We start from the raw sequence: 12,622 nt of genomic DNA, 5'->3' as shown, positions 1-12,622 counted from the left end.
ACTGCTTATTTACTATACAGCTTGTGGAAAATACAGCAAAAAACAAAATATAGAATATTTAAATCACTGATAGTTACACCATCCTAATACCAAGACTGCTAATTTTTTTTGAAGATTTTATTTATTTATTTGACAGAGAGAGATCACAAGTAGGCAGAGAGGGAGAGAGAGAGAGAGAGAGAGGGAAGCAGGCTCCCTGCTGAGCAGAAAGCCAGATGCAGGACTTGATCTCAAACCCTGATATCATGACCTGAGCCAAAGGCAACGGCTTAAACCACTGAGCCACCCAGGCGCCCACGACCGCTAATTTTTAAAAAGTGTTTTCCCCTCTAGACTATCTTTACGAATTTTACCCAACCCCCCCCCCCCCCGCCCCATTCCAGAGCCCGGGGCTAAAATCAAAGGGACAGAATTTGGCTGGATGTATGCCTTGTCCTCTAGCCTTGTCTGACATTTTAGTATTTCTTTTAGCTTTTCTTTTTTAAATTATAATACCAGTTGCAAATTGAGAGAATAAACAAATAAAATCTAGGTTTCTGAAAACTCAGGAGGGGGTTAGAGATTAAGTGAGAGGTGGATGAATCAGCTATATTAGACAACCTGGGAAGGTGAGTGGAGTTGGAAAACTTGTTAGATCTGATAATTTATTGGCTCAGGACCTGTCAATCACCCAGCCCAGCAAATGAGTTTAGGGCAGAGTTGTAGGGGAGGAAGGGAGTGACGCAGCTATTTGCACGGAGGAAATCTAGTCAAAAGACGGCTGCGTAATCATATTGAGGCACCGTTTTTTCTTGCAGCAGCTGCTGCTTGCTAAGGGTCCGCCCACTGCAGCTTTCTGCAGTCTGTGGCTCGTTCCTGTGAAACTGACCGTCGCCACTCTTCTCACAAGCCCTGGCTACGGTTGCCTCTGTCCACTTCTCACAGCATCTGCGCAGCCTTCATCCCGGCAGCAGCCTCCGCAGTTACTCCCACAGCCCAGCCACTACCGCCCGTTCCACCTCTGCCCCAACCACCGCCGCTTCTGCTATTTCGGTGAGTCTTCCCCTGCCGAGGCCAGGTCTCCTTATCTTGGTGGTATCCACCTTACGCGTTACGGTCCTTTGAAAAATGGCCGAGTCAGCCGACCATAAGGAACTGTTAGACTCTAGTCAAGACGAGGCTGGCAATAAGGTAATGATGGAGGAACAGCCGGAGCGCAGTGAAGATGTCGCAGCTGGGCCTGGAGATGATAAGGAGCGCGGTGAAGAAGCCGCCGCTGGGCCTGGGGAAGAAAGGGGTAAAGGTGAAGATGCTGCTGTTGGGTCCGGGGAAGGCGGGGTAAAAGATGAAGATACTGATGAGGATTCAGACCGTCCAAAAGGACTTATAGGTTATCTTTTAGATACAGACTTTGTGGAAAGTCTACCTTTGAAAGTTAAGTACCGTGTGTTAGCCCTCAAAAAGCTTCAAACTAGAGTGGCCAATCTAGAATCCAAATTTCTGAGGGAATTTCATGGCATTGAAAGAAAGTTTGCTGAAATGTATCAACCCTTATTGGAAAAAAGACGTCAGATCATAAATGCAATCTATGAACCTACAAAAGAGGAATGTGAATATAAATCAGACTCTGAGGACTATGATGATGAGATGTATGATGAGGAAGAGATGTATGGTAATGAGGAGGGTCTGATGCATGAATATATGGATGAGGATGATGGTTATGAGGGAGATTATTATGATTATGCTATTGAGGAGGAGGATGATGATGACGACGACGACGACGACGACAATGATGACAGTGAGACTACTGGAGAAGAGAATAAAGAAGAACAGGATCCTAAAGGAATTCCTGACTTTTGGCTGACTGTCTTAAAAAATGTTGACACACTCACTCCTTTGATTAAGAAATATGATGAGCCTATTCTGAAGCTCCTGACAGATATTAAAGTGAAACTTTCAGATCCTGGCGAACCTCTCAGTTTCACACTAGAATTTCACTTCAAGCCCAATGAATATTTCAAAAATGAGCTGTTAACAAAGACTTATGTGCTGAAGTCAAGGCTGGCGTATTATGATCCTCATCCCTATAGGGGAACCGCGATTGAGTATTGCACAGGCTGCGAGATAGATTGGAATGAAGGAAAGAATGTCACTTTGAAAACCATCAGGAAGAAACAGAAACACCGGATCTGGGGAACAATCCGAACTGTAACTGAAAAATTTCCCAAGGATTCATTCTTCAATTTCTTTACTCCTCATGGAATCAGCTCAAATGGAAAGGATGGAAATGATTTTTTACTTGGTCACAATTTACGTACTTACATAATCCCAAGATCAGTGTTGTTTTTCTCAGGTGATGCACTTGAGTCTCAACAGGAGGGGGTCGTTAGGGAGGTTAATGATGCAATTTATGACAAAATTATTTATGATAATTGGATGGCTGCAATTGAGGAGGTTAAAGCCTGTTGCAAAAATCTCGAGACAATAGTAGAAGACATTGATCGCTAAAAGCAAAGTGTACCTTACCCTGACCTTAATTGCCCTAGGTCGTTACTCAAAAGATATAAGAAGTTACTTAGTCTTGTGTTCTGAATTTTTTATTGTAGTGCCAATTGAAACATAGGTCTCAGAAGTATAAGAAAAATTTAAATACTAATTCATTTGATCTTGCACTTTGGTAGTAGAATGCTTTCAAGAAATGTAAACTGTGATAGATGATTTAAAATATTAATATAGTGCTGTGTAGTTTAATCCTCCTTCTGAAGTCCTTTTATCATGTAGCTATTAGTCTGTGGCTGTGAATATTATCGTAACTGCTAAATGAGATCAACATCTATTTAGAAAGAAAATCTTGGAGAACCAACCCAAGGTTTTCTGCCGTTGTTTGGTTTTTATATTCGTGTTTTCTTAGTCCTTTATCTAGTAGGTTTAATTCTGTTGTACCTGCTTCATTTTGCGATAAAAATACAGTAGAATTTAAAACTTGAATGCTTAAGGAGCCTGCATATGGTTAGGAATTTCAGGCAAAACCACATTTATTGTTAATCACAGCTTGTCCATAAGCTCTTGTATTTTATGTGACAATTGTAAATAATAAAACTTAGTTATATTGAGGTTGGTGTGTATCAGTGAAGTGTTAATCACAGTACTCTCAAGAGATTGCCACATATTGTTCTGTGTAATTATGTAAACTGTAATTACAGTGTATAATTTCTCTTCCTATAGTACATTTAATCATTCATTGGAAGTAATCATGTTACCATTTTGAAGTTTTTTTTTTCATGTTCTTTCACTGCAAAATAAAATAAATAAAAATTTCAGAGTGTTTCCTGTTTTAAAACTGATCTTTTTTTCTCATCAAAGTATTATGTTCATTGGAGCGTTGGTAGTATAGTGTTGAGCATAGCTGCCTTCCAAAATATTATGTTCATTGGGAAACATCTGGAAAATACTAAAAAATACATTAATTAAACTCAAATCCATATACCTACTCCCCAAATGTAAACACTGTTAATGTCTTGACTTATTTTCTGTTATTTTTCTCTGTTTAAATATGCATGCAGATTTACTAATACCGTACTTAGATGTGCAAAGAAACTATCAGATTTTATGACTCATCTAATTTTAATCCTGAGTCCCACTCCATACCCCAAGTTTGCAGGGAAATAAAAATCTTAGTTTTGGTCCAGTAAATTCCATATTTAAACACTGTTATATATAACAGGCTCCTGTATGTTAGTCTATATTTCAGATTTACCTACCCTTCCACAATGCCATCTAGATGTACAGGGGCTTATATTATTTTATGATGTTTGTGGGGGGAGGGGTGCACTGACTGGAGAAATAGGATGTGGTTGGTTAGAGAGCCGAATTGTCTCAGAGCTGACATTGTCTTCTTCACATGTGGAAACCCAGAGGTTTGGCTTCCCATTTTGTCATACTCTGTGAAGGGGACATCTATCCCTCTGAGAAAAACAGGGAATTTTTAAATCTCTTCCAAGCCATGTGAGATCTGAAAGAGGCTAGGAAGTGCTAACTGTGTCTCGTTATTGCTGCCTATCCACTCTTCCATCCCAGGTGATTGTGATGTGATCCCACAGATGAAAGTGAACAAAAGCTCTTCTGCTTGTGACTTATTCCTCCATTATTGAACATGCCTTCTTCGGATTTTGGCTTAGAGAGGTAAGTTTATAACACTGCCTGATTTTCTTACCTTTGCCTCATCTTTACAATAAACTGAGGAGGAAGATACACGCTTTTTCTTTCCTTTTCCTGTCTGGATAGGCCCGCCTCTAATATAATCTTTCTCCAAGGGACAACGGTAAATGCTCACTTGCTTTTCTCTGGGGTTGCAGTAGCTGACAGGGTATAGGGAAATAGGAACAGCTTAGTATTATAGGGGCACCTAAATTGGGAAATACTTCCAATGTATGCTTGATAAATATAAATATTTTCATACTCTTCATTACACTCAATTTTGACCTCTGTTAAATGCCTGACTCCTTTCCAACCTCCTCCCCTCCAACAAAAAAAGATTGGACCTCTTTTAATTGTAGTTACTGTTACTGTGCATTAAAAAGTCAGAAACATGGGTGTATCTCTCCCTCTATTTCACAGAGGGGGCTAGGCATCTTGAAGTCCCTCCTGTCCCTTTCTCTAGCCTCCATAAGATAGAGCAGTAAAACTGCTTCTGACCTTTCTGTAAGGACAGGCCAGCCCCTTTCTTTTATCCCTCATATCAGTGGTGTCCAGCCAAAGACCATCAAGGATATACCCATTGTTGAACAAGGACATGCCCAAGTTGTCATAGTTGAACAAGTTGAACATACCCATAGTCTCCATTATTGCCATAGAGAAAACACACGTCCTGGGGAGACATTGTATGTTATCATTAAGTAAGTGTTAGAAAACACTGCAGAATTTGGGCTTTGGTTGGGTGATTTGGTGGAGGTTCCACAGAAGTGGGGGTTTACTCTATATTGTAGGACAGTTTAATGATTGGTAGTTCAATAAATCTCGTCCATAGGGAGGAGAGGCTAGAACAAGGCTATAGCTGTAACTGGTAAAGAGGTTGTAGACGTTCATTTTAGCTAGAATGGCAGTGGTGTTTGGTATTTTGTGAGTGTCACAGTGACCTTGGTTTTGCCTGTGCTCAGACAAAATTAGGAGGCCGTATTTTGTCTCACTTTATTACAGTCCCAGAATAGCCTTGTTTGAGGTTGGTATTTTATGAGATGGTTTATATCCAATAGAAGAATAGCATGGCCTAGCTGTGAGGATCAGGCCAGTTTCCTGATGTCAGGGACTGCTTTTTATATTTCCTTCTCTTTAACCCCTTCTCAGGGATGAAATTTGAGGCTGTCATCACTCCCTTAGCTTGTGTTGGGATGGATGTTCATTTGATTTGGGTTTAGACTCGTGTAAAGGAATTTTAGGCTTTGAGGGTAGGCCATAAGTTTCAGCCCACATATCAAATAAGTCTATACTAGGTTTTAGTGTCCAAGTGTGACTAAGAATGGGATTTTTTACCTTAATTCTTTTTATAATTGTTCTTTAAAAAGTGTGTCATTTATACAGTACGGAAAAGGTTGTTGAGGTGGCTATCAGGCCTTGTTAGAAGTTTGGTATTCCCAGGGAATATACTGAATTACCTAAATACAATTAAATTCCATTTTTGGGTACATAATAATTTATAGTATAAATTATAGTGTTTAGCATTATACATCATATGGTAGAGTGGTTAGTCTTTGAAGTCAGGCTGCTTAAGTTCAAATCCCAGTTTTGTAACTTATTACTTGGGTGACCTTGTACAAGTTACTTTATGTGTCTTAGTTTTCATATCTGTAAAAATTATAATAATTGCACATCTACCTAATAGATTATTATGAAGATTTAATTGGTTTATATGAAGTACTTGAAATATTCATGGCACATAGGGAGTGCTATATAGGTGTATCTATATTATTACTAACCTTATATCTGTGAAATATTCAAAACTGGTATAAAATAAAAATAAAATAAATAAAATTTAAAATGCAATAAAATTTTATTAAATTATTAATAATTATCCTTATAACTTATTTTCTAATTTACAAAAACTGAAAGAATATACTTTGCATTTTAATAACAAAATCTCCAGAATTTCTGCAAATATTAAGGAAGCTAAATGGCAAATTTAGCAGCAGTTCTTAAGATACCGACAAGCCTGGTTAATGATGAAGAAAATATAGTGACTATGGTGTTACTTCCTCACCACTGAATGCATTCATTATCTTTGTAACTGTGTACACCAAACTCAACACTCACCACGGGCCATTTGTTCACTGGCCAATGGTGCATTATTAAATTAAAATATTTGGAAACCAGAGAAAAATAGGATACAGAAAATAAGAATCACAAAATTATATATCATCCATAGGTATATGACAGATTTTATTTTTTAGTTACACAGGTATGTGCAACATGTAGCTGATTATTTTAAAGCATATAACCTTTAAAAAATAAATACAAAGAATAAATTTACATGGAACACCTTTCTGAAATATATTTCCCCTGAATTTTTTTTGCCAAATAATACAGATTTTAAAGAGAAAAGAATGTCCAAAAGTAAACAATCTCAGACTGCTTTTTTAAAAAACTACTCTAATGATCCACTTGTGGACCTGTTCTCAGGGTGTTTTAAGACAGTAAAAACTCTCCAGGTCAGGCAGCCAACGTGTAATCACTACCCTCCATTCCGCATGTGCGCACACGTCCTCACTTCTGGCTCTGCAGATGTTTGTATGCGCACGCGTGCATGTTTGTGTTTCACGTACGGTCCCGCATGGGTTGTGGTAAAGTGGGAGGGAAGTTGGGGTGGGTTGGGGGATGGTCATTTGTCATAAAGGATTCTGGCCCCCGGTGAAACTTCTCTATCTGGGCGTGTGCGAGAGCACAGGGGGGCGGGGGAGACAGGGCTTAATCGTCATGGAGGCCGCGACTGTGAGTCTCCTCTTTGGTCTTTTTGCGCGCGGTCGTGCGTGCGCGCGTGTGTATGTGCGCGCGCACGTGTGCGCTTATGCCAGTCAAAAGGAATGGGTGAGTCATCTTCCCGGCTCTTGTGGTTTATGAAACCATATTGTGTGTGTAATAATGCCTGTGCCGGTAAGAAGAAAGACAGGTGGCAGCCTGGAGGGATGGTCGTGGTGTGGTTAACATTTGGTCTGACCCACCCCTCTGGAAAAGAGAAACTTAAGTGGATGACAAGAAGAGAGTCCCAGAATTGGACATTGTGGGAGGTTTTGATTTCAAATACCTGCAGAATAGATATCCTTTTGGTTGATGAAGTACAATGGCACCTTAAGCCCAAGATAGATTTGGGTCAAGTGTATAAATACAAGTATGTACATCTATATAAGCAATAGTGTGTATAAAAGGATTATTACTGGTTCTGATACCTACTGAGTACTTCAATGTCAATACTAGTGTAGGTGTATTTGGTAGAAGAAATTAGTCTGTAATATGTTAATCACCTATTTGTGATTCACTGCTTCTGTAAAGTGCAGAATCTGTGTATTTAAACATACAAAAGGTTCAGCATTCTAATCAAGTGTATCACTTGACGTGAGAAAAAAGCTTTCCAAACCAGTCTTATTTTGTAAGATTGGTGTTGAAATAAAAATTTCACAAGGTAATTTCATGAAAATGGTAAAAGATGGCTGTATTTTTACATTTTCTATTTCACATTAACATGCTCTCAGACTCTTTCTCTCTCTCTCTCTCACACACACACATACACACACACACACTCATACACACAGCTGGAAGATCCAGAGTGAGTGGAAGCTCATGGTCAGAAGGATTCACAACAGGTGGAAGCAGTATGGAGTGTTTTATCATTTGATATTTCTACATCAGCTGTCAAGGTAATAGGAGGTAATAAAAGTTGACATTGTGTCCATGTATGTGCATGCTTGCATCTGTGCATGTATGTGCATGTTTTAATGCAGAATATTTCAGTAACAAGTAGAAATGGTATTTACACTGTAATCTTTGTTGTCCAAAATACCATCTAGAGTTTGCCAGGAGTCCTATGGTTAAGGGAAGAGTGAGTGGATTGTGATGAGTTCCCTTTCTCACTGTGATGAGGTACTTTTTATTTTACAGCTTAGAGGAATTGAAAAGGTGCTTATACTTACTAAGATCCATATTAGCTAATTTAAGACATTTGCATTTCATGGTCAAGCATTTAACTTGCATACTCTTTCTGTATGTTGATGTGGTATTTTAGAAATTTTCAGAACTACATTCTCACTAGAGTTTGGATCAGGGTGGCTATCTCCATTTTTCAGACAAGAAATCTGAGATATAAACATTTTAATTTGCCAGTACCATTCAATTAGTGGTTCAGGAGTTCATATTTGATCTCCTTGCTCATGCTCTTCATCACACTATGCTGTCTTCTGTGAAACTGATGATGAATGATATAGCTAGTTTGCTTAATATCAAAATGCCTCTACCCATATTAAAGCTGCTTGGTACTAGTGTAGGAATAGATATTACCATATTCCTTCCTCAGGTATGTTACCTCATCAATTTAGAATATATGGTAACAGCTAGGCTGAAGCTTTTTAAGAAAACTCCTTAATGTAGTTTAACAATGTAAAAGGAATTAAATCTCATTTTTAATTTACAGGAATCATTTATAGGAAATAAATCTCATTTTCCTTTAAATATTCTAAATTTAGACTTAGCTAATCTGACCTACTCTTGCATGGGTTTAATTTAAATTTATTGCTGATTTATTTATAATAAAAAAACCATTAAATTTATTTTTTTATTAAACCTCAAGTTTTAAATCTTGGTTCTTGTTCCTACCATGGAGCTTGTGATCTGGGTCACCAGTTTCCGTATCTATACAATGGAGGTAATTAGTACTGCCTAGGTCATAAGATTCTTTTCATGATTCATTGTGATAATGACTATCCAGCACATAGCACAATGCCTGGCACATAGCAAGCCATAAAACCTTAGGTGGTTATTCTTATAATAATCATTTTCACTTAGGATTGTCATGGAGGAAAAAAAAATCATATGATTGGTTTGGTACATTCTAGGGGTTTAAAAAATTATAGCTACTGTTTTATAGCTTTATATCCCTGAGTGATCACAAACAAGAGGATTTGAGATCATTTTCTTTTGTCATTTTCTCTTTTTTAAATTTTTTATTGAAATAATGACAGACTCTTAGGCAGGTACAAAAATAGAATATAGAATTACAGGACCCTTGTAGGTTTATGTTTTTTGCCAGGTTTTGGAATTTTTCAGCTTTTATTTTCTTGAATATATTTTAGGTTCCACACCCTTTCTCTTTTTCTGGGACCTGGATGACATGAATGTTAGATCAGAACTCTTGTAGAAGAAAACATAAGGGAAAATCTCCATGACATTGGCTTTAGGCAATGATTTCTTGGATATGACACCAAATGCAAAGGCAACAAAAGAATATGTAAATAAATTTGATTTCCTCAAAATTTTAAACTTTTGTGTATTAAGGATACCATCAATAGAGTTAAAAGGCAATCCACGGAATGGGGGAAAATATTTGCAAATCATAGATCTAGGATAAGGGATTAATATACAGAATATACAAAGAACTTTACAACAACAATATCCCAATGCAAAAATGGGCAAAGGATTTTTTTTTATTTTTAAAGATTGTATTTATTTATTTATTTGACAGGGAGAGAGAGAGAGGCAGTGAGAGAGGGAACCCAAGCAGGGGGAGTGGGAGAGGGAGAAGCAGCCTTCCTGCTGAGCAGGGAGACTGATGTGGGGCTCAATTCCAGGACCCTGGGATCATGACCTGAGTCGAAGGCAAGCTTTTAACGACTGAAGGACCCAGGTGCCCCAAGGACAAAGGATTTAAATAAACATTTCTTCAAAGAAGATATACAAGTGGCAATGAATTATATGAAAAGATTCTCAACATCACTAATCATTAGGGAAATTCATATTAAAACCACAGTGAAATACCACTTCACACATTATAATGGCTATTATTTTTATTTTTAAAAAGCACAGAAAATAGTAAGTATTGGTGAGGATGTAGAGGAACTGAAACCCTCATTAAATGGTACAGCCACAGTAAAATTGAGGGGTATTCTATAAAGTACCTAATTGATTCTCCTCCTCAAAACTGTCAAAGTCATCAAAAAACAAAAACTTTTCATCTTGATGAAGTCCCGATAGTTTATTTTGCTTTTGTTTCCCTTGCTTTTAGAGATGTATCCTGAAAGAAGTTGCTGTGGATGATATTGAAGAGATTCTTGCCTATGTTCTCCTCTAGGGTTTTTATGGATTCCTGTCATATTGAGGTCTTTCATCCATTTTGAGTTTATCTTTGTGTGTGGTGTAAAAGAGTAGTCAAGTTTCATTCTTCTGTACATAGTTTTCCAGTTTTCCCAGCACCATTTATTGAAGAGACTGTCTTTTTTCCACTGGATATTTTTTCCTGCTTTGTTGAAGATTATTTGACCATAGAGTTTAAGGTCCATATCTGGACTCTCTACTCTGTTCCATTGGTCTATGTGTCTGTTTTTGTGTCAGTACCATGCTGTCTTGGTGATCACAGCTTTGTAATAAAGCTTGAAATTGGGCAACATAATGCCTCCAGCTTTGTTTTTCTTTTTCAATATTTCCTTGGCGATTTGGGGTCCTTTCTGGTTCCATACAAATTTTAGGATTGTTTATTTGTTCCAGCACTTTGAAAAATGCCCATAGTAGTTTGATTGGGATGGCATTGAAAGTATAGGTTGTTCTGGGCAGCATAGACATGTTAACTATGTTTTTTCTTCCAATCCATGAGCATGGAATATTTTTCCATCTTTCTGTGTCTTCTTCAATTTCTTTTCATGAGTATTCTGTAGTTCCTCAAGTATAGATCCTTTACTTCTTTGGTTAGGTTTATTACAAGGTATCGTATGGTTTTGGGTGCTATGGTAAATGGAATCAATTCTCTAGTTTCCCTTTCTACAGTTTCATTGTTAGTGTTTAAGAAAGCAACTGATTTCTGTGCATTGGTTTTGTATCCTGCCACATTACTGCATTGCTATATGAGTTCTACTAGTTTGGGGGCAGAATCTTTTGGGTTTTCCACATAAAGTATCATGTAATTGTCTTTTTTGTAGTGTCTTTGTTTGGATTTGGACAGGGTATTGTCAACCTTGAGGAATAAGTTTGGAAATGTTCCTTTCTCTCCAATTTTTCGGACTAGTTTGAGAATGATAGGTATTTAGTCTTCTTTAAGTGTTTGGTAGAATTTGCCTGTGATGCCATCTGGTCCTGGCATTTGGTATGTTGGGAGGTTTGTGATTATTGGTTCAATTTCATTACTAATAATTAATTCTGTTACTTCATGATTTAGTCTTAGAAGATTATACGTTGCTATATAATTATCTGTTTCTTCTAGGTTGTCCAATTAGTGGCATATAGTCATTTGTATTATTGTCTTATAACTTCTTGTATTTCTGTGGTGTCAGTTGTAACTTCTCTTTCATTCCTAATTTTATTTATTTAGGCTCTTTATTTTTCCTTGATTAGTCTGGCTAAAATTTTATCAATTTTTTCCAAAGAACCAGGTTTTAGTTTCCTTGAGCTTTTCTATTTTTTGTCTCTGCTTTATTTTATTTTTTAAAAGATTTTATTTAATTATTTGACACAGGGAGAGTACAAGCAGGGGGAAGGAGAAGCAAGGCTTCAGTTGAGCAGAGATTTTGATGTAGGGCTCAGTCCCAGGGCCCTGGGATCATGAAGGCAGTTGTTTAACCAACTGAGCTACCCAGGTGCCCCTTGTCACTATTTTATTAATTCCTGTTTGGATCTTCATTATTTCCTTCCTTTTACTAAATTTAGGCTTTTGTTCTTCTTTTTCGAGTTCCTTTAGTGTAAGGTTAGATTGTTTATTTGGGGATTTTTAAATTTCTTGACGTAGGCCTATATTGGTACAAACTTCCTCATAAGACCACTTATGCTGTGTCCCATAGATCTGGGAGTGTTGTGTTTTCATTTTCACCTGCCTCGGGTATTTTTTGCCCCAGTTTTTTTTTTGTAATTGAAGTCAAATTTCATACTGCTATGATCAGGAAACATGCTTGATAAGATTTAAATCTTCTTAAATTTATTGAGACTTGTTTTATGGCCTGACAAATGATCTGTCTTGGAGAATTTTCCATGTGCACTTGAGAAGAAAGTATATTCTGCTGTTTTTAGACAGATTGTTCTGTATATATTTAATTCATCTGGTTTTATGTGTCATCTAAGGCCAGTATTTCCTTTTTAATTTTATGTATTGATGGTCTGTCCATTGATGATTATTATTGTACTTCTTAATCCTTTTATCATTATGAAATGCCCTTTTCTACCTCTTATTGAAGCCTTAGTTTTCAGTATATATATATTGCTCCTCCAGCTTTCTTTTTGTTTACATTTGCATGAAATATCTTTCTCCATTCCTTCATTCTCAGTTGTTTTGTGTCTTTAGATTAGAAGTGAGTCTCTTATAGGCAGCATTTAGGTTTTATTTATTTATTTTTTTACCCATTTAACCACCCTATGTCATTTGATTGGAGTGTTTAGTCTATTTACATTAAAAGTAATTATTATG

At 37.2% G+C, this 12,622-nt stretch overlaps 1 protein-coding gene across 1 annotated transcript; it reads left to right on the top strand.

The window, feature by feature from the left end:
• The first annotated feature begins 694 nt into the window (after positions 1-694).
• On the top strand, positions 695-3,306 carry NAP1L2 (nucleosome assembly protein 1 like 2). The gene has a single exon (XM_059158185.1). The coding sequence runs from the start codon at positions 1,108-1,110 to the stop codon at positions 2,485-2,487; it is 1,380 nt and encodes a 459-aa protein (XP_059014168.1). The 5' UTR covers positions 695-1,107; the 3' UTR covers positions 2,488-3,306.
• Positions 3,307-12,622: the final 9,316 nt, after the last annotated feature.

Source organism: Mustela lutreola, chromosome X (genome assembly GCF_030435805.1).
Source record: "Mustela lutreola isolate mMusLut2 chromosome X, mMusLut2.pri, whole genome shotgun sequence".
In the NCBI taxonomy this organism is placed as follows: Eukaryota; Metazoa; Chordata; class Mammalia; order Carnivora; family Mustelidae; genus Mustela; species Mustela lutreola.
Note: the sequence above shows the minus strand (reverse complement) of the source record. Positions and strands in the feature narration are given on the sequence as shown.